The 24,455-nt window shown below is 39.7% G+C and overlaps 1 protein-coding gene and 1 long non-coding RNA gene across 14 annotated transcripts in view; one reads left to right on the forward strand and one right to left on the reverse strand.

The window, feature by feature from the left end:
* The window catches only part of LOC126994350 (uncharacterized), a 20,753-nt gene extending 10,563 nt beyond the window's left edge, over positions 1-10,190 (reverse strand). The window contains exons 1-2 of the long non-coding RNA XR_007749043.1: positions 10,096-10,190; positions 7,193-7,256 (exon numbers count right to left, since the gene is read on the reverse strand). This is a non-coding gene — a long non-coding RNA (uncharacterized LOC126994350). The remainder of the gene's footprint in view (positions 1-7,192; positions 7,257-10,095) is intronic.
* A 3,585-nt stretch (positions 10,191-13,775) lies between these two features.
* LOC126994346 (uncharacterized) overlaps positions 13,776-24,455 on the forward strand; it is a 57,999-nt gene continuing 47,319 nt past the window's right edge. For 8 of the 13 annotated variants that reach the window (XR_007749028.1, XR_007749029.1, XR_007749027.1 and 5 more), the window contains exons 1-2: positions 14,236-18,431; positions 20,081-20,221. Coding sequence is in view for 1 of the 13 variants with exons in the window: in XM_050853674.1 (XP_050709631.1) it covers positions 19,563-19,935; positions 20,081-20,221 (514 nt within the window). In the remaining 12 variants the exon portion in view is untranslated. The other 5 variants (XR_007749032.1, XR_007749034.1, XR_007749033.1 and 2 more) reach the window with 5 other exon arrangements.

Consider the following 24,455-nt stretch of genomic DNA (forward strand, 5'->3'; position numbering starts at 1 on the left):
CTTCTTAACACACACACACACACACACATACACACACACACAATTCTTGGTAATACATTTGTAAAGAGAATACCTACAAGTTTTTATATTAATGATGAAAACCTTCTTAACACACACACACACACACACACACACACACACACAATTCTTGGTAATACATTTGTAAAGAGAATACCTACAAGTTTTTATATTAATGATGAAAACCTTCCTAACACACACACACACACACACACACACACACACAGACACAGACACACACTTCTTGGTAATACATTTGTAAAGAGAATAATTACAAGTTTTTATATTAATGATGAAAACCTTCCTAACACACACACACACACACACAGACACACACTTCTTGGTAATACATTTGTAAAGAGAATACCTACAAGTTTTTATATTAATGATGAAAACCTTCCTAACACACACACACACACACACACACACACACACACACTTCTTGGTAATACATTTGTAAAGAGAATACCTACAAGTTTTTATATTAATGATGAAAACCTTCCTAACACACACACACACACACACATACACAGACACACACTTCTTGGTAATACATTTGTAAAGAGAATAATTACAAGTTTTTATATTAATGATGAAAACCTTCCTAACACACACACACACACAGACACACACTTCTTGGTAATACATTTGTAAAGAGAATACCTACAAGTTTTTATATTAATGATGAAAACCTTCCTAACACACACACACACACACACACACACACAATTCTTGGTAATACATTTGTAAAGAGAATACCTACAAGTTTTTATATTAATGATGAAAACCTTCTTAACACACACACACACACACACACAATTCTTGGTAATACATTTGTAAAGAGAATACCTACAAGTTTTTATATTAATGATGAAAACCTTCCTAACACACACACACACACACACACACACACACACACACAATTCTTGGTAATACATTTGTAAAGAGAATACCTACAAGTTTTTATATTAATGATGAAAACCTTCTTAACACACACACACACACACACACAGACACACACTTCTTGGTAATACATTTGTAAAGAGAATAATTACAAGTTTTTATATTAATGATGAAAACCTTCCTAACACACACACACACACACACACACACACACACAGACACACACTTCTTGGTAATACATTTGTAAAGAGAATAATTACAAGTTTTTATATTAATGATGAAAACCTTCCTAACACACACACACACACACACACACACACAGACACACACACACACACACACACACACAATTCTTGGTAATACATTTGTAAAGAGAATACCTACAAGTTTTTATATTAATGATGAAAACCTTCTTAACACACACACACACACACATACACACACACACAATTCTTGGTAATACATTTGTAAAGAGAATACCTACAAGTTTTTATATTAATGATGAAAACCTTCTTAACACACACACACACACACACACACACACACACACACACACACACACACACACACACACACAATTCTTGGTAATACATTTGTAAAGAGAATACCTACAAGTTTTTATATTAATGATGAAAACCTTCTTAACACACACACACACACACACACATACACACACACACAATTCTTGGTAATACATTTGTAAAGAGAATACCTACAAGTTTTTATATTAATGATGAAAACCTTCTTAACACACACACACACACACACACACAATTCTTGGTAATACATTTGTAAAGAGAATACCTACAAGTTTTTATATTAATGATGAAAACCTTCCTAACACACACACACACACACACACACACACACAGACACAGACACACACTTCTTGGTAATACATTTGTAAAGAGAATAATTACAAGTTTTTATATTAATGATGAAAACCTTCCGAACACACACACACACACACACACACAGACACACACTTCTTGGTAATACATTTGTAAAGAGAATACCTACAAGTTTTTATATTAATGATGAAAACCTTCCTAACACACACACACACACACACACACACACAGACACAGACACACACTTCTTGGTAATACATTTGCAGAGCTGGGCGCGTTACTGGATATCGGGTAGTCCGGTACCGCTCCTCCGCACCTCGAAACACATATAGTCCGTACCTGTACTTCCGCGCCTAAAATTTTTTCACTCGTTCCGGTACCGCACCTCCGCACCTCCGGTACCGTACCCAAAACTATTAAAGCGCGCCTGAAAAATCTAGTCCGTACCTTAAAAAAAAGAAATACAAGGCAATACTGCAGCAGCATTATTATTATCATTATTATTATTATTATTACCAGTGACGTCACCGTCATACCTTGTGCTTTTAAATTTAAATCTTGTCTAAATTTAAATTATCATGTTTTAAATCTGTGAGACTGTTGCCATACCTTCACCATACGCCAGTTCACTGCTCTGATAATGATAGCTATGAAGTCCTTTTTCTTCCAATATAAAGGTTGATACGCAGTAATTAAAAGTGGTAATCTAAGCGACATTGTTTTAATAATGTGACCGTTTCTTTCATTCCCAGTTTTGTACAATATGGCAACAGGACACGTGTGTCTCGACGTAAGGAAACCAACACCTTGGGTTCTTGCTATCCGTGCACGTGGTGTTGTCATTGATGACGCACTTCCTTTAAGACGGACGACAAACGGTATATTTTGAACCGGGCCGTAAATCTGAATGAGTGACGTCACTCAAGTGGCGGGAAAACATGCCCTGCAGCACAGACCGCGTAAACGACCGGAAGTATTACTGCAGAGCGCGGACTGTTTGTCGTTTTCATTTTTTTTATCCTTGAAAACCTCAGGTGCGGAGGTACGGACTTAAAATACTGCCGTTCCGCACCTGTTACTTCCGCACTTTTGAAAAACTTTCCGCACTTCGGACCTCCGCACCTCGTTTAAAGGTCCGCAGGTCCGGAGGAGCGGAGGTGCGGACAGAGGTACGGAAGTGCCCAGCTCTGTACATTTGTAAAGAGAATACCTACAAGTTTTTATATTAATGATGAAAACCTTCCTAACACACACACACACACACACATACACACACTTCTTGGTAATACATTTGTAAAGAGAATAATTACAAGTTTTTATATTAATGATGAAAACCTTCCTAACACACACACACACACACACACAGACACACACTTCTTGGTAATACATTTGTAAAGAGAATACCTACAAGTTTTTATATTAATGATGAAAACCTTCTTAACACACACACACACACACACAGACACACACTTCTTGGTAATACATTTGTAAAGAGAATACCTACAAGTTTTTATATTAATGATGAAAACCTTCTTAACACACACACACACACACACACACAGACACACACTTCTTGGTAATACATTTGTAAAGAGAATACCTACAAGTTTTTATATTAATGATGAAAACCTTCTTAACACACACACACACACACACACACACAGACACACACTTCTTGGTAATACATTTGTAAAGAGAATACCTACAAGTTTTTATATTAATGATGAAAACCTTCCTAACACACACACAGACACACAATTCTTGGTAATACATTTGTAAAGAGAATACCTACAAGTTTTTATATTAATGATGAAAACCTTCTTAACACACACACACACACACACACACACACACACACACATACAATTCTTGGTAATACATTTGTAAAGAGAATACCTACAAGTTTTTATATTAATGATGAAAACCTTCTTAACACACACACACACACACACACACACACACACACACAGACACACACTTCTTGGTAATACATTTGTAAAGAGAATACCTACAAGTTTTTATATTAATGATGAAAACCTTCCTAACACACACACACACACACACACACACACACACATACACACACAGACACACAATTCTTGGTAATACATTTGTAAAGAGAATACCTACAAGTTTTTATATTAATGATGAAAACCTTCTTAACACACACACACACACACATACACACACACACACACAGACACACAATTCTTGGTAATACATTTGTAAAGAGAATACCTACAAGTTTTTATATTAATGATGAAAACCTTCCTAACACACACACACACACACACACACACACACACACACACACACACAATTCTTGGTAATACATTTGTAAAGAGAATACCTACAAGTTTTTATATTAATGATGAAAACCTTCTTAACACACACACACACACACACACACAATTCTTGGTAATACATTTGTAAAGAGAATACCTACAAGTTTTTATATTAATGATGAAAACCTTCTTAACACACACATGCACACACACACACACACACAATTCTTGGTAATACATTTGTAAAGAGAATACCTACAAGTTTTTATATTAATGATGAAAACCTTCCTAACACACACACACACACACACAATTGTTGGTAATACATTTGTAAAGAGAATACCTACACGTTTTTATATTAATGATGAAAACCTTCCTAACACACACACACACACACACACACACACACACACACACACACACACACAATTCTTGGTAATACATTTTTAAAGAGAATACCTACAAGTTTTTATATTAATGATGAAAACCTTCTTAACACACACACACACACACACACATACACACACACACAATTCTTGGTAATACATTTGTAAAGAGAATACCTACAAGTTTTTATATTAATGATGAAAACCTTCCTAACACACACACACACACACACACACACACACACACACACACACACACACACACACAATTCTTGGTAATACATTTGTAAAGAGAATACCTACAAGTTTTTATATTAATGATGAAAACCTTCCTAACACACACACACACACACACACACACACACACACACACACACACAGACACACAATTCTTGGTAATACATTTGTAAAGAGAATACCTACAAGTTTTTATATTAATGATGAAAACCTTCTTAACACACACACACACACACACACACACACATACACACACACACACAGACACACAATTCTTGGTAATACATTTGTAAAGAGAATACCTACAAGTTTTTATATTAATGATTAAAAAATTCTTAACACACACACACACACACACACACACACACACACACACACACACACACACACACACACAATTCTTGGTAATACATTTGTAAAGAGAATACCTACAAGTTTTTATATTAATGATGAAAACCTTCTTAACACACACACACACACACACACACACACAATTCTTGGTAATACATTTGTAAAGAGAATACCTACAAGTTTTTATATTAATGATGAAAACCTTCCTAACACACACACACACACACACACACACACACACACAATTGTTGGTAATACATTTGTAAAGAGAATACCTACACGTTTTTATATTAATGATGAAAACCTTCCTAACACACACACACACACACACACACACACACACACACACAATTCTTGGTAATACATTTGTAAAGAGAATACCTACAAGTTTTTATATTAATGATGAAAACCTTCTTAACACACACACACACACACACACACACACAATTCTTGGTAATACATTTGTAAAGAGAATACCTACAAGTTTTTATATTAATGATGAAAACCTTCTTAACACACACACACACACACACACACACACACAATTCTTGGTAATACATTTGTAAAGAGAATACCTACAAGTTTTTATATTAATGATGAAAACCTTCCTAACACACACACACACACACACACACACACAGACACACACTTCTTGGTAATACATTTGTAAAGAGAATAATTACAAGTTTTTATATTAATGATGAAAACCTTCCTAACACACACACACACACACACACACACAGACACACACTTCTTGGTAATACATTTGTAAAGAGAATACCTACAAGTTTTTATATTAATGATGAAAACCTTCCTAACACACACACACACACACACACACACACACACACAGACACACACTTCTTGGTAATACATTTGTAAAGAGAATACCTACAAGTTTTTATATTAATGATGAAAACCTTCCTAACACACACACACACACACACAGACACACACTTCTTGGTAATACATTTGTAAAGAGAATAATTACAAGTTTTTATATTAATGATGAAAACCTTCCTAACACACACACACACACACACAGACACACACTTCTTGGTAATACATTTGTAAAGAGAATACCTACAAGTTTTTATATTAATGATGAAAACCTTCCTAACACACACACACACACACACACACACACACAATTCTTGGTAATACATTTGTAAAGAGAATACCTACAAGTTTTTATATTAATGATGAAAACCTTCTTAACACACACACACACACACACACACACACACACAATTCTTGGTAATACATTTGTCAAGAGAATACCTACAAGTTTTTATATTAATGATGAAAACCTTCCTAACACACACACACACACACACACACACACACACACACACAATTCTTGGTAATACATTTGTAAAGAGAATACATAAAAGTTTTAATAATAAAAAAGAAAAACTTACTAACACACACACACACACACACACACACAGACACACACTTCTTGGTAATACATTTGTAAAGAGAATAATTACAAGTTTTTATATTAATGATGAAAACCTTCCTAACACACACACACACACACACACACACACACACAGACACACACTTCTTGGTAATACATTTGTAAAGAGAATAATTACAAGTTTTTATATTAATGATGAAAACCTTCCTAACACACACACACACACACACACAGACACACACTTCTTGGTAATACATTTGTAAAGAGAATACCTACAAGTTTTTATATTAATGATGAAAACCTTCCTAACACACACACACACACACACACACACACAGACACACAATTCTTGGTAATACATTTGTAAAGAGAATACCTACAAGTTTTTATATTAATGATGAAAACCTTCCTAACACACACACACAGACACACAATTCTTGGTAATACATTTGTAAAGAGAATACCTACAAGTTTTTATATTAATGATGAAAACCTTCCTAACACACACACACACACACACACACACACACTTCTTGGTAATACATTTGTAAAGAGAATACCTACAAGTTTTTATATTAATGATGAAAACCTTCTTAACACACACACACACACACACACACACACAATTCTTGGTAATACATTTGTAAAGAGAATACCTACACGTTTTTATATTAATGATGAAAACCTTCCTAACACACACACACACACACACACACACACACACACACACACACATACCATTTCAGCGACCTGCCCTGAAGCCAAGACTGTTAGTTCACGTGTACGGCTGGGCGCCCGAAATCTGAGGAGGAAAAAAAAAAGTGATCAGTTTATGTATCATCTATTTTGGGGGGTTAAAACCATGGCACAAATTTGGCCCGTCGCTGCTACTGGGTTAAGACTAGCGGCTCCTAGCGGGTTAGCGGGTGGTATGCGTTTAGGTCAGCGTGTGGTGGTAATTACAACATTTTCAGCACATCCGACGGGGTTTTGACAAGCGGACAGGTGGCGTGTTTATGTCACAAGGGGTGTATTTTTCTGCGCTGGCCACAATTTCTTCTAAGTCAATGTGCGATGAGACTGCGAGCACCAGGGTGAAGAAAGGGAAGAGCTTGCGTGGAAAAATACACCCTTGTGACATGAACAAGCCTGTCCACTTGTCAACACCCAGTCGGACGTGCTGGAAACGCTGTAATTACCACCACACTGTGACCTAAAACCGCACCCGCTAGGAGCCGATAGTCGTAAGATTTACCGTGAACTTTGGCAAGGAAATGTCTAGTAATACGGCCCTGTACAGAGACTTTGGGAATATGCGCACCGCTGTGATGTACTCTTGTTAATTAATCAAAGTTAATCCCACGTGAAGGTTGACCTGACGAAGGCTACAGCAGGTCACACAGGGCTGTCACCTACAAAAACAACCCTCGCTTATCATCACCACAAATCCATTTCGTCACCAGTCCAGTTCGCCACATACCCGGTTCACCAACAAAAAACCCATTTCGTTACCAAAGCACTCCAATTCGTCACCAATGTGAAATCCGTTTTGTCACCACAAATTTCAACAGGGTGATTTTTTTCGTTCGACTCTGAATTTAATGAAACTGTCGATGAATGCTTCTTATCGAATAACTCGGTCACTTGATCGAAACCATTGACAGTTCTCAGTGGCAAGCCAAATATTCACCTCAGGATGACATACTGTAGTGGAGCTTGTCACCCTTGTTCAGGCTGTTGGAATGAAGTGCAATTACGTCACCAGGCTCTACTGTGTGATAAATGTTATCAGTGGAGACACGGGGTGTGTGGTACGAACGTGAGTCAGGAGATGTACTGGTGAGAATACAAAAATAAAGAGTAGTACGTACTGTGCTGAAGAGGTAATAATGGATTTTGAAGCAGCAATGTAGAATAGAGAAATGTATCCGTCGGTTCATTTTTTTCACTGGGCACAAGCCGTCTAGCGGAAAGTGCAACAGGTTGGCCTGGCGACTGCACATATAGAGCGAGGCCCAGTATACGATTTTGTACGTCAACTCCTTAATTGCTCTTCCCTACCTGCCTAAACAACATATCCGACCAGCCTTTGAAGAACTCCAGGAAAAATCCCAGCAGTGCGAACCTACAAGAAAATTAACAGATTATATAAGGCAAACATGGCTTGATAACACCGTCTGGTCAGTGGGCAACTGGTGTGCATTCCGACAAGTCCGTCTCTGGAAGTTGTGGGATGCATGCAAGGAAAAATCCATCACCATCACTAAATTTCTGAGAAGCTGTCAGTGTCTTCTTCCGAGTCCAATATATGATTAACAATTGATTTCCGCATGTCCTCACTAAAATTGTGGCCGCTCTCCACCAAAATATTTATATTGTTACCTTTTAATTCTTTGTTGTTGTTGTTATTGTTTTGCAACAACACAATTACTGTATGTACCTTTTGATCTATTTCTACTGCAATGTAAAAAGAGGTATGGGTTTTTATTTTCATATACTACAGACAATGGTCACACTGATCATTTTCTGCGTTTACTTCATTCCTATTTGCTTTTTATTTATTAATTTATTTCCTTTTTTTTTTTTTGCTGGTATATCCATATGAAAAAAAGTCATGAAGATTCTTAAAACAGGGAGAAAAAGCGTGGTGACTAAACGGATGAAAACACAGGTGGCGAAACGGTTTGGTGATGAAATTGGTATACCCCAAATCCATCATCACCACAAATCCATCATCACCACTGACATCATCACCATATATCCATCACCACCACCCCATCACTGGTCCTGGAGAAGCAAGCCCCAAATCATCACCACTAGCTCATCACCCCCGCACCATCACTGGTCCTGGAGAAGCAAGCCCCAAATCATCACCACTAGCTCATCACCACCACTGACCCATCAGCACCCCCGCACCATCACTGGTCCTGGAGAAGCAAGCCCCAAATCATCACCACTAGCTCATCACCACCACTGACCCATCATCACCACCGCCCCATCACTGGTCCTGGAGAAGCAAGCCCCAAATCATCACCACTAGCTCATCACCACCACTGACCCATCATCACCACCGCCCCATCACTGGTCCTGGAGAAGCAAGCCCCAAATCATCACCACTAGCTCATCACCACCACTGACCCATCATCACCACCGCCCCATCACTGGTCCTGGAGAAGCAAGCCCCAAATCATCACCACTAGCTCATCACCACCACTGACCCATCATCACCACCGCCCCATCACTGGTCCTGGAGAAGCAAGCCCCAAATCATCACCACTAGCTCATCACCACCGCCAACTTGACTGGACCTAATCCCTCCCCTGACAGCCCATTTCATCCCCCTATTTAACCTATTTACACCCAATCCCAAGCGTTCATACTGTACTCAGGTCTTCATACATCCTTAATCTGTCTCCAGGTGGAAGGACAAGGTGGAATGTCGCTCACCCGCTGGGAAATGGCGGAAAATGTGGAAAGTATTGCCAGGCGAGCATCATCTCTGCATCTGTAATCCCTCCCCTGACAAGCCATTTCATCACCCTATTTACAGCCTATCACAAACGTTCATACTGTGCTCAGGTCTTCATACATCCTTAATCTGTCTCCACGTGGAAGGACAAGGTGGAATGACGCTCACCTACCGGGAAATGGCGGAAAATGTGGAAGGATTGCCGGGCGAGCATCATCACCGCGACGCCATGACAGGGGTGCTCTTGCTCTTGCTGTACAGGTGACCCGCTGGAGCACCGTTGCCAGATTATCGTACTCAGGGCCTCGTGTTTACCGGTTTCTGAGCTATAGCTATTGCCAAAAAACACCAATATAATGAACCATTTTAACGATAACTATATATGAAGGCAGTTGTTGGGGTCGAGGAGGCAGTTTTGGGGTCGGAAATCGGCAAACATAGGAGGCTGAGTACGACAATCTGGCAACGTTGCGCTGGAGAGTCAGGCCTTCGTATCGGCACACATTGGAAAAGTGATTGATTGATTGATTGATAGTTTATTGTTGCAGGTAAACAACAAGGGAGAAGGGAGGAACATGCCATCCCTGTGATTGATTGATTGATTGATAGTTTATTGTTGCAGGTAAACAACAAGGGAGAAGGGAGGAACATGCCATCCCAACCCCCAGGCAGGACAGTGTGATTATACAACTATTAATACATGAGTAGGTAGCACCATGAAATTAAAAAGATACAATGGTAGGAGATTGATTAATTGATTGATAGTTTATTGTTGCAGGTAAACAACAAGGGAGAAGGGAGGAACATGCCATCCCAACCCCCAGGCAGGACAGAGTGTGATTATACAACTAAAACTACACAAGCAGTATCCATTACAAATCTACCAAACTAGTAATAATCGCTACTTTTTTCCGCCTCTCAGAAAAAGACGTCTCCTTACACGTGGCCCGGGCGCCCGGTGTTGTATGAAGAAACAACACCAGAATGTTTCGGGGAATGCATCGTATCCTCAGAAATGCCCTACGGGGAGTATTAATTGTGATACGATTTATTTTCCGTCGCTAATTCTAAGACGCTGCCATTCATTATTTCCTAATCAATTCTTACCCTCTTGGCACTGGAAAGAAAGGTAATTTTACGAGCAATCTTTTGATATCCTTAAAGAGGCTCTACGTGCATCACAGACGGAGATATAAGCAGGTAAAGATTTAACCCCCCCACCCCCCATTGGCAACTCTACGGGGATAAACTACCACATTTCCCCCGCGAGGCCTTAACACGAAAAAGTTTAAAAATTGAAAAATCGTTATTCCTTCTTCCAGTTCGATGAAAGGGGTTGAAATATGTGAAGAAAAAAATACTAAAATTTCTGGTGCTATCAGAATTGCAATAGGCCTAAAACTGACGGAGTTATGAACGGTTTTGTGAGAGCCTTCGAAAAATTTCTAGGCCTATAATTCCTGAATCAATGCGTGTTTGTAAATGCCCGATTAATCGATGGTAGAGAAAATTCCGAGGAACACGCTGGTGCTTTCAGAATTGCGCTACTACTAATGGGTATAGAGATATATCGATTTGAAAGTTCGCACTTTTTCGACATTTGTGGTAACGTCACTCGCTTAATATCAATCCTTTCTTCTTCGTCGAAATATAATAAAAGTCTTATATTTTGACGAGGAATGCAACGCTGGTCTCGGATCTGCGCTACCACCTTTAGTTTCGGAGAGAGCATGTCATTTTTTAACCGCCTGTCACGCCTTAACTACTGCAGATATGTTTATGAAATTTAATATCTTGAGGTGACCTGACACGCCCTATATTTTCGCGTTGTCAGATTTATGATTTGACGCGTATTTCCAAAAATAGCTTTTTTTGCTTATTTTGCTTGTGTATTATTGGCCAACTGATATCAGATGTAAAATTTGACGGAGAATAACGTGGCGTCGTCAGAATAGAGATAACTTTATTAGGTATCAAGATATCCTAGCTAAAGCGTTGATCAGGATGTTTTGATTCTGCATCGATTTCTGCATCCATGTCTAAGTAATATCTTAATGTCGGGCATGATTTGAAGAGGGCACATCACCAGGAATCCATTTCTGGTCTTGGTTTTGCGCTAGCTTAATTATTAAAGACGTTATTAGCTATATTCTAAGAAATGGTCGTAACCCTCAATTTTATCCTCACGTTTTTTCTCGTGTTCGTTGCACTCAGCTGGTGTAGAATTTGACGCTGAACATTTTGATGCTTATTAGAATCCGATCGGTGGAGTATTAACGGAGCTATGAGCGATTTTGTTTTTCCACCGTTATGAAACTCTCCGGTGTTTACGGCCAGAATTTCACCTCCTCTACAACGATCTTTTTTTTCAAATATGCAACTTTCGTTATTCTTGCCTCCAGCTTGATCAGAGAGGTTCATAGACGTGAAGAAAACAATATTAGAATTTCTGGTGCTATCAGAATTGCGCTAGGCCTAAAACTGACGGAGATATCCACGATTTAAAAAAACGTGCTGAAACTTTGAAGGCCTATAAGTCCTTTAATACGCTAAAGTGTTGTATGCCCAATTGGCTCCTGGGAGAACCAGTTACGGGGAACACGCTGGTGCCTTCAGAATGACGCTACGACCAATAGTTATGGAGTTGTTATGATCTGTTTTTCGCGTTTTTTTTAAACTTTGATCCAACTTCCTTCGCTTAATATCTATTTTTTCTCATTCTTCAATAGATAATGAAAGTTTTAGAATTTAACGATGAATACAACGCTGGTCTTGAATCTGAGCTACGACCTTTAGTTTTGGAGATAACACGTCATTTCTTTAGACGCCTGTCACGCCTTTACTAGTAAAGATACGTTTATGGAAATAAGTATAGCGATTTGAACCAAGGCAAGCTATAATTTGACGTCTTCAAATTCAACTTTGGACGCGTTTGGTTTTTATTTTTTTATTTCTGGATATTTCTTGACGAACAACTGATACAAGGTGTAGAGTTTGCCGGAGAACACGATGGCGCTATCAGAATCAAGATAGCATTTTTCGTTATTGAGCTATACCGCTCCAAAGTTTGGTCTTAATGGTTTTCGCCTGCGCCTCTTGCTGCGTCCATGTTTTCCTCGTGTTCATGGAGCCCCCCAGATGTAGCATTTGACGCTGAACATTTTGGTCTTTACTAGAATCCGATCGGTTGAGTATTAATGGAGTAATTAACGATTTTGTGTTTAGGGGGGGGGGAGTGGTCGGGTGGTATCACCGGGGAGGTGGTGGTGGTCTTGGGCTGGGGGGGTGTCTGTGGGGTGTCCTGGGGGAGGGGGTGTGGTGGGCGGAGGGGGAGGGTGAACGATATTTCTTCTTTTTCGTTTAGTTTAAAAATGTTTCGTGCTGTGAATTCATCTCTTGTGTCTAGTTTTCATAACGTATCATATTCTATTTTTTTTACTGATGGCGTGTTTTACCTTTTTTTGAAGGGGCGCCGTGGAATTTCTTACGTTACTGAACCTAGAAATAAATAACATGTTCTCTGACGTTCCTAACATGGGTGAATAAGCTTTGATATTATCGATAGAGGTTTGTTTTGATCAAACCCTTAGAGACCCAGCCATGCCGACCTGATCAGGAGTTACGTTAGCAATGATGTCCCTCGATGCTGCTCTTGCTCTTGCTGTACAGGTGACCCGTTGGAGAGAGTGAACAATTCGTGATGTATCTGACCTATTAATAAACAAGTAATGGCTTAAAAAACAACTAAATTGCCATATAAGTAAGTATAATATATTCATCAGCCGATTGGGAGGTTAATAAGTGATGAAATAATGAGTGATGAAGCAAATGATTGTTGTGACCTGTTGTTGGCCTGGAAATCCCGAGCCACCTGTGACATCAAGATCAAGATGGAGTGAGTGACCAGACACCCTATGGAGTTATTCGTGTGCGGTGAGAGACTTACACGTTGTTATTTGCATGCGTGACTAACTCTACAGCTGTGTCACTGTGCTCCTGTGTGCTGTGTTACGTCTACGCCTTGAGGTGACGGTCAGGGATTAGCACATCTCACATCTTCCCTAACTGAACTTTGCCTATTATTATTGGTGTTGTGTCTCGCCATGCCACCCAAGCTTTCAAAATACCCTGGTCCTGCTGGCCACTCGTCGAGAACTCCAAAGCAAGATGGCATTATCCCGAAAACAAAAGGACTGGTTGGTACTCGATCCCAGAGGAGGGGACCCCCGATCAGCTGATCATGGTGGCACGCGGGTATCAACTCGGACTGATGGTCAACCTGGTGGGTCTGTTGTGTCTCCTTGTGGTAGCTGTGAGGTTGCTGTTGGTCAAGATGGCATTGGATGTGATAAATGTGATAATTGGTTTCATCCTAGTCCACTGTGTATGGGGGCATCTGATCGTGTGATTGATGTCATTCGTGAGGCAGGAGGTGCTGGGGTTGAATATGTTTGTACTCAGTGTAGGGCTCGTCCTATGGTTGCTGGAGCTGGTAAGGATTCCTCAGGTGACCCAGCTTTAGCTCAACTCTTTGTAATGGTGAGATCCTTGTGCTCACCAATTACTAAACTAACAGAAAGGGTGGACTCTCTTGCCTCACATTCATCTTCTGCCTCTCCGACTCAGGTTACCTCTGGGGATGATTTGAGAATGTCTATTCGGGAGGAAATAGTAGAGATGGACGAGAGAAGAAAAAGGAAAGAATCAGTCATATTCAGGGGTGTAAAGGTCGAGTCTAATGAAGATGCAAGGACTAGCATTGCAAACATCACTCGCTATATTCTGAATACCACTCCATCTATGTCTGATTTATTTTGTATTGATAGAAACAAGTGTCTTTACAGAGTTAAAATTGCCGATGATGACTCGCGTAGGAAGCTAGTGATGGAAGCAAAAATTCTTAGAAACAACCACGAGTTCAATGGCATTTATGTTAATAGGGATTTAACATTCAAACAAAGAAAAGAACTGTATGAGAGGCGACAAGGAACAGGCTAGCTGGTGCCTCAGCTCAGCCTGTAGCCCAGCCTGCCAGTTCTGATTCTCTTGGCTCAACTGCCCCTTTGCTACCCAACTAAATGTTAGTTTGTGTAATGTAAATAGTCTTATCAATAAGGTTGCATTTGTTAAGCACTTCTTATTTTCAAATAATGCACATGTATTAGGGGTTACTGAGACTTGGTTAATTAGTACTATTCCAGATGCTGCAGTTTCAATTACTAATTATAACTTATTCAGAAATGACGTTTCTGGTTCCGTTCATAAACATGGAGCTGGCATTTATGTACACAATTCTTACAGATGTCTCAACATGAACATCAAAATACCTAACGTCTGCTCAGTCTTTCTTCCAGATTACAAAATATTTATTGTAGTTGTTTATAGACCTCCCTCTTACTCTCTTCAAGACAATAATAAACTCATAGATTTTCTAACAGATTTTTGTACTAACAGGGAAGTAATAGTGATTGGTGATTTTAACCTTCCTTCTATCTCTTGGTTACTAGGCAGTGTAAATAATGTAACAGCTAATACTGATAAACTTTTTCTAGACTGTTTCACCTCATTAGGCCTCACTCAGTGGATTGATGAGCCAACAAACATCAGGGCAGGCAATACTTTAGATCTATTTCTCACTACTGAAACTGATCGAGTAGTCTCCTCTAATGTGTTTCCCCCATTTCCCAACTGTGATCACTGTGTTATACTTTGTGGCTATATTTTCCAGTACAAACCTGTGAAGTCAAATGTCAGCGCTGCATCCCCTTTCTGGCCTAAAGCCAATTTTAAGCAAATTAATCAATTCTTGTCCACTGTAGACTGGGACTTTGAATTCCAGAATATGAACTCTAATGATTCATACAATAAATTTTTGTCCTATATAAACTATTTTGGAAGAACATGTGCTCCACAAAAAACTCTTCGCTCCTCATCAAGTGCCCCTTACAAACCATGGGAATACAAACCTCCTAGAGCTCTTATAAACATCCAAAAGAATAGTTGGAACCATTACAAACAGATGAGAGCAGCACATGCTAGAAACTCTGTACTTGCTTTTGAAGCTTTGCAAACATTTCTGGATGTAAATTACCAGTACAGGAACTATTCCACTCAGAAACAGATTTCTTATGAGGAGGACATCCTTAATAATTACTCAGTTAAGCCCAAATTATTTCACTCGTACATACGCGGGAAAAAAGTAGGCTGTCCTTCCGTTGGTCCTCTCGGTGATGCAGAAAACTTAGTATCCGACCCTAAAGAGATGGCTCAGCTCTTAGGTGGTGCTTTTTCCTCAGTGTTTACCATACCCTCTGGTCTTCCACAGCCACCACACCAAGTACATGATGGCTCCTTTCACCAGATACACTTCACAGTTCATGATGTTGCTAGGGAACTCGGTGCTATTAACCCTTCCACTGCAATGGGACCTGACTCTGTTCATCCAGTATTACTAAAACATTGCTCCACTAATTTAGCATATCCTCTGTTTAAAATATTCGTTTCATCTATAAATTCGGGGGAGATTCCTGAAATTTGGAAAAAATCTTCAGTAGTACTTATTTTCAAGAAAGGTAAACGAAGTGATCCTCTTAAGTATCGCCCAGTAAGCCTCACTTCTGTTAGCTGTAAAATTTTAGAGAGAATAATTGTTGCTGCACTGCATAATTATTTGGAAGCCAATTCAATACTGAATGTCAACCAGTCTGGTTTTCGCTCCGGCAAGTCTGTGGAGGATCAGCTCTTACTTACGTATGATGCAGTCTCTGAGTGGATGGACACGGGCAATATGGTTGATCTTATTCTCTTTGATTTTTCAAAAGCCTTCGACACTGTTAATCACCAGATTCTATTTACTAAACTTAATTCAGTGGGCATTAATGGTGCTATTCTATCTTGGATCAAGACATTTCTGTCCCATAGGACTATGGAAGTTGTAGTGGGCGGACAGATCAGTTCTTCATTTCCAGTAATTAGCGGTGTGCCAAAGGGTTCTGTGTTAGGTCCTACTCTTTTCCTTATTTACATAAATCACATCTCCAATACTTTAGTATCAAACATAAAATTATTTGCTGATGATCTTAAACTTTATCTTCTGATAAAGCCTCAGAGCCTTAATACAGTGTTGGAGGGCATTAGTATTGTCCAAAGAGATATTGATTCTTTAATTAAAGTTGCAGAATCTTGGGACTTAAAGATTAATACTGACAAAACTAAACTCATGAGCTTTGGCACCGACCTCCGTCAGTCTTATGATTTGGGCCGTATTCGTTTTATACTGTTAAGGCAATCCCCTAAGTCTCAGTTTTGCTGCAGTAGATCTCGGCATAACCATTGATCCATCATTAAGATTCCATCACCATATCCAATCTGTAGTGTCAAAGGCTGCTGGTTTGTCATATTCCTTTCTTAAGTCAGCCTTGTGTCGCTCACCTTCCTTTGTGGTTAAACTATTCATTACACATGTACGTCCACTTCTTGAATTTGCATCCCCAGTATGGAACACAGGTTATATTATCTCTTCTAGAATCAGTTCAGCGTCGATGGACTAAGCTTATCACAGGTTGTGAGACTATGTCTTATGATCAGCGACTTAAAACTTTAGATCTTTACTCTGTGAAAGGAAGACTATTGCGTGCAGATATTATTAAATGTTGGAAGATCTTCAATGGTATGTCAGCTATATCACCTACAGATCTATTCACCATGGCACCAACAAGGGATATTACTAGAGGGCACAAGTTCAAAATTTTTGTTCCTCACAGCACTTGCGAAGCCAGACATAGATTTTTCTCAGTTGGTGTGGTGAGGCTGTGGAACTCACTCCCCCCAGAGGTAGCAGAGTCAACCAACCTAAACTCTTTCAAGAAGGGACTTGCTGAGTTCCTGGGAGACACTTTATTTCATTACTGAGCTCAATCTACTTATTACCATTCTAAACAGGCTTTTAGCACACTTTCCAGTCTTATCTTTCTTTGTCTTGGATTTCTGTTGTTCTCTAATACACAAGACTGGCGTGCTAGCCACTGTGGGGTTCCCTCCAAGGGAGCCCAACCAGGTAAGAACCAGGTAAGGGAGGCGTGTGACGGGTTGAAGGTGTTACGCATTGCCAGAGACAGTGTTTGGGTACCCTAGACTAGTGTTACATTATCATTTCGTTACCTGCCACACTATATAGCTTCGTCACGGTGATATATGGTACTGTGTTATGTCTACGCATTAAGGTGACGGTCAGGGAGGCGTGTGACGGGTTGAAGGTGTTACGCATTGCCAGAGACTGATTTCGTACCCTAGACTAGTGTTACGTTATCCTTTCGTTACCTGCCACAGTATATAGCTTCGTCACGGTGCTGTATGGTACTGTGTTACGGGCAGGGAAGGCGTGTGACGTGTGTTCAGGGACAGTGATACGTATTGTGTTACCTGCCAAGCCACCTGCGTGACGGGACCGTGTCTATATAGGGTCGTATTAGAAGACATTTCCCCGCCCAAGAACACATATTTGCCAAGGTACTTACTTGATACTTGATATAGTTTAGAGGAAAACTCCTCATATGTATACTACTAACAGTCCTCTTCCTCATGTGCTAGATTTTTTCCAACGCTCTCATACCCTTCAAAGTTATACTTCGCAATGTCTCTATCAAAACGATGATTTTTTGGTGTGACTTCCTGTAACACATGAGTCTGTAACTCTTCAACTTTTGCTGAGCTCAGTTCTTATCATTAGTTAATACATCGACATTACATAATAACACATGAAAGTCTTTTTTACTTGACCCAGATGTACGTATTTTATTTTGGATTATGGTTGTGGTTCCTCTTTTTCCCTCCTCCACCTCTTTACCTTCAGTATATAACAGTTCCAGGGACATATTTCTACATGGTACTTTCCCGTTATCTCGGTGTTTTTCTTTCCGGCATTTGCTCTGAGTTCCTTCTCTCTTTTCCTTTCCTCAATGGTCATATCATGAAACACATCAACCTTCCTAAATATTTCACTTTGGCATCTTTTAGCCTGAACAAGTTTCTCTGTTCTTTCAAGGATCCTCTCAGAGTCACCACTATGGTAGGCTACTCTGTTCTGTTTCTCCCTTGTATCTTCCAATTCGTCTTGTCTCCTCAATATTACTGTTGAAACATGTCAAGCCCATTTCACTGCATACTTCTATGAAAATCAGCTTGTCATGCTCAATTTTTTCAGACCTAATTGGCAAGTTCATGCCCTCTTTCACCTTCTCTGGGATACTACCATACAAGGCAATGTTGTTTTTCCTGTCTAATCTATTTTGTACTTGACTGGTAGTTTTATCCAACAGTTCTTTATGAGCATTGAGGAGCCCAAAAGTACTTCTGTACTAGACCCACTGCAAACCTTTGGTGCCTCTCCCTCATCCCTGTAGGCCAAACCTTCCTTCACCTCTGCACTCAGCTTGTTCCTCGTGTCCACTGTTATGTCAACTATTTTGCTTTCCATTGCATCATTATTAATCACACTCTTGACTTCCTCCCCAACTTTCTGCTTGACTTCATTAATCCTAGATTTTAACTCACTGTTCACAGTTAGACAATGGGATAACTAGTGACATAGGTAAATTTGCAGATGACACCAAAATAGGACACACTATTAGGGTGGGGAGGATGCTAGAGGAGGATCTCAACAAACTGTCAGCTTGGTCAGAGAAATGGCAGATGAATTTTAACATCACCAAGTGTAGCGTACCTAGTGTAGGAACCCGCAACCCATTACACGGGTATAGTTTAGACTCCACAGCGATAGGCAGGTCTGAGTGTGAAAGGGACCTGGGAGTGTTAGTGAACTCTGACCAACAACTAAGGAAGCAATGTATTAGTGCGAGGAATAGGGCTAACAGGGTATTAGGCTTTATTATTAAGAGGACGGTAACCAGCAGGAGTGCAGAGGTCATCCTCAGACTCTGTTTAGCGTCAGTCAGGCCACACTCAAGTACTGTTTATTTTGACTACCGCTGCCGCACTGGGAAAGAAAAAAATGGTACCACACTACCACAACCGCACTACTCCGGAAAAACTACCGCACTTCTGATTTTTTAGGACCTGATTATTACTGTTATTATTTCTATTATTATTATTATTATTATTATTATTATTATTATTATTATTATTATTATTATTTTCAGCGGGTGATTTTGACATGCGGCAGCTTGGGGTCGCCCGCAGGGTCCTCCGCCCCAAGGGAATGACCAGGACATGCGCCTCCCCCCGCCAGGCATGGGGGGGGGAGGTGGTGGAGGTGGAGCGCCGTCACACCATGATAACAGGTGGGTGGTGATGTGGTGTTGATGGTGTTCATATGTGTGTGTGTGTGTGTGTGTGTGTGTGTGTGAGTAAGTAAGTAAGTAAGTTTATTGACATAATACAAAGTCACTTATAAATTTACAAAGTCAGATATTGAGGCACAGTCTGTTAAGCCAAAGCTTCCTACAGACTGGGATGAACTAATATATGGTAGACATATTGTAGGCATACTGTATCAGCATATATCCACAAAAAAAATGTGCTTATGCATTCATAGATTTGCATCCACATGCACACATACTCGTAAACGCACACAAACGTACATATACATTCACACAAACATACATATACATACACATAGCTGGGCGTTATCGCAATAAGTTATCGCGATACTTTATCGCTAATAACAAAATCGGATTATGGACCATCCACTACTTATTTAAATATATATCGGTATCTTCGTTACTTTTGTAACCAAACTAGCGATAATCGCTACTTTTTTTCCGCCTCTCAGAAAAAAACGTTGTCTCCCTACTGCGCATGCGTGGCCCGGTGTTGTATGAAAAAACTTCGGGGTATGAAATATCTTCGGTGATGAGATTTCATACTTAGATCATGAAAATTAAAACGCAAGGTTATTTTTTTATGCTACTCAAAAATCAATATATCACTGAGAAAAATCATTTAACTTTCCCCCAAAATGATTATTCACTGCCTCAAATTTGATATTCCATATTAGTTTGTGACCATGCCATGGTACTGAAGGCACCCGGTGTTGTGTTGTTTGGTGTCCCATCATCAAAAGCTGGCGATTTTGTTTACAAACACTGGTCTCTCGTGAACTGCACATGCTCAGACCATTAAGTGTAGACCTGTACAGTCTCACAATGCTTTTTTAACACATTAAGAGTTGCTGGAAAGCTGAATCAAACATACAGTACCACCATCCTCGCTGTTTCTAGAACGACGTACACTCTGTACATATAAATACAACTCGTACAGTGTCGTTCTAGAAACAGTGAGGATGGTGGTATTGTTACTATATGTCTGATTCAGCCTTCCAGCAACTCTTAATTACGGTTTAAAATCTTTATGAGACTGTACAGGTGTACGCTTGCTGGTCTGAGCATGCACCGTTCACGAGAGACCAGAGTTTGTAAACAATTTTTGACGGTGGGGACGCCAAATAACACAACACGGTTCAGGCATTTCTAGTATTACCGTCCATATGTACGTGCCAACGTATGGTTTTAAGGTTTTGTAAGTTTCCTAAAATACAGATAATGAAAATTTTAATTCATCAATGTTGTTCTATCTGAAATATCAATATAGTATCGTTTTCGCCTGTCGGACTTATCACTAGCTAGTATCGGAATTGTGGATTTTTATCGGGTATCGGTTATCAGTTATCGCCTATATTTGTGTCTCTAGTCAATGAATATCGGTTATCGCCGTTAAGGTTTTTCATTATCAGTTATCAGTTATCGGGAATAAGGTTTTCTGTTATCGTGCCCAGCTATGTACATACATACATATACATATACACACATACACATCCATACATATATATACATACACAAAATAAACACACATGTACATACCTATATGTCAAACCTTTTACTATACACCAAATATATAGAAATTCTCATTCATTCTGACAATTAATTAAATGATTTTTTCTTTTCTTTTTGAATGGCGAAAGATTGCAGGTTAACATAAGATTTTTTCAATGTGTTGCCAGTGAACTCCATATTCCTGGACCATGACAGGCAATGCTATTATTACAGAGAGATGTATTAAATCGCGGGACATGAAGATTTGTACTGTTTGCTCTTTGTCCATCTATTAACAAGAAGGTTAAAGAGTCTGTTTCCTTAATGGCAGTGAGTTCCATATTCGTGGACCAAGACAGGCAATGCTATCATAATATTAAATAATGTATTAAAGCGCGGGACATGAAGATTTGTACTATTTTCTCTTGTTACTCTTTGTCCATCTATTAACGAGAAGGTTAAAGAGTCTGTTTCCTTAATGGCAGTGAGTTCCATATTCCTGGACCAAGACAGGCAATGCTATTATTACAGAGAGATGTATTGAAGCGCGGGACATGGAGACTTGTACTATTTGCCCTTGTTACTCTTTGTCCATCTATTAACGAGAAGATTAAAGAGTCTGTTTCCTTAATGGCAGTGAGTTCCATATTCCTGGACCATGACAGGCAATGCTATTATTACAGAGAGATGTATTGAAGCGCGGGACATGGAGACTTGTACTATTTGCCCTTGTTACTCTTTGTCCATCTATTAACGAGAAGATTAAAGAGTCTGTTTCCTTAACCCGGTAGCAGCGACGGACCAAATTTGTGGCTTTAGCGGGTACCAGCGACGGGCCACATTTTTGCCATGATATAAACCCCCAAAAAATAGATGATGCATAAACTGATCACAAATGCGTTGATATATGTTATGAAATGGTTTGCGTGAGTGATGATTCTTTCTCATTGTTTTACTTAGAGGGGCCTTTAACCTAACCTAACCTAACCTAACCTAAGAAACATGACCCCCCGCAGCTTCCGGGTTAATGGTTTTAAATATCAATAACAGCAGGAAATAATTATGAATTGAGCCGATATTCAACAAATGATGTTTAGAAAATATCTCTCAAGTTGAACTGAATTGTCTAATGAAAAATATACATCTGAATACCGTTTTCTGTGCTACTACTAACCTATTTAGAAAAGAAGGCCGAGTACAGACCCACACAGAAATGCAATAATGGAGGAAGGGAAAGGCGAGCGTTTAGTGTGGCTGGACATTATATCTGTATGTTTATTTTGTATTTATAATGTCTATTTTCCTTCTTTTTTTCCTTCCTTTGTTCCTTCCTTCCTTTGTTCCTTCCTTCCTTCCTTCCTTCCTTCCTTTGTTCCTTCCTTCCTTCCTTCCTTCCTTCCTTTGTTCCTTCCTTCCTTCCTTCCTTTGTTCCTTCCTTCCTTCCTTCCTTTGTTCCTTCCTTCCTTCCTTCCTTTGTTCCTTCCTTCCTTCCTTCCTTTGTTCCTTCCTTCCTTCCTTCCTTCCTTTGTTCCTTCCTTCCTTCCTTTGTTCCTTCCTTCCTTCCTTCCTTTGTTCCTTTCTTCCTTCCTTCCTTCCTTTGTTCCTTCCTTCCTTCCTTCCTTTGTTCCTTCCTTCCTTCCTTTGTTCCTTCCTTCCTTCCTTCCTTTGTTCCTTCCTTCCTTCCTTCCTTTGTTCCTTCCTTCCTTCCTTCCTTTGTTCCTTCCTTCCTTCCTTTGTTCCTTCCTTCCTTCCTTCCTTTGTTCCTTCCTTCCTTCCTTCCTTTGTTCCTTCCTTCCTTCCTTCCTTTGTTCCTTCCTTCCTTCCTTCCTTCCTTTGTTCCTTCCTTCCTTCCTTCCTTTGTTCCTTCCTTCCTTCCTTCCTTGTTCCTCCCTTCCTGCCTTTCTTCCTTCCTTGTTCCTCCCTTCCTTCCTTCCTTCCTTGTTCCTTCCTTCCTTCCTTCCTTCCTTGTTCCTCCCTTCCTTCCTTCCTTCCTTGTTCCTTCCTTCCTTCCTTGTTCCTTCCTTCCTTCCTTGTTCCTCCCTTCCTTCCTTCCTTCCTTGTTCCTTCCTTCCGTCCTTCCTTTGTTCCGTCCTTCCTTCCTTCCTTTGTTCCTTCCTTCCTTCCTTCCTTCCTTTGTTCCTTACTTCCTTCCTTCCTTCCTTTGTTCCTTCCTTCCTTCCTTCCTTCCTTTGTTCCTTCCTTCCTTTGTTCCTTCCTTCCTTCCTTCCTTCCTTTGTTCCTTCCTTCCTTCCTTCCTTCCTTTGTTCCTTCCTTCCTTCCTTCCTTTGTTCCTTCCTTCCTTCCTTCCTCCCTTCTCAATTTTTATCATCTAATCATTCCTTTTTATTAATGTTAATGACTGTGAATGTATGTTATTATTATTATTATTATTATTGTTATTATTATTATTATTATTTATCTTTTTCTGTCTGTGTGTGTTCAGAATTATGTATTATATGTGTATTTTATTTATTTTAGTTCTCTCTCTCTCTCTCTCTCTCTCTCTCTCTCTCTCTCTCTCTCTCTCTCTCTCTCTCTCTCTCTCTCTCTCCTTTCCCTTCCATTTCCTTCCCTTCCCTTCCCTTTCCTTCTCTTCCTTTCCCATCCCTTCTCTTCCTTTCCCTTCCCTTTCCTTCCCTTTCCTTCCCTTCCCTTCCCTTTCCTTCTCTTCCTTTCCCATCCCTTCTCTTCCTTTCCCTTCCCT

This window comes from Eriocheir sinensis, unplaced genomic scaffold (genome assembly GCF_024679095.1).
Source record: "Eriocheir sinensis breed Jianghai 21 unplaced genomic scaffold, ASM2467909v1 Scaffold779, whole genome shotgun sequence".
In the NCBI taxonomy this organism is placed as follows: domain Eukaryota; kingdom Metazoa; phylum Arthropoda; class Malacostraca; order Decapoda; family Varunidae; genus Eriocheir; species Eriocheir sinensis.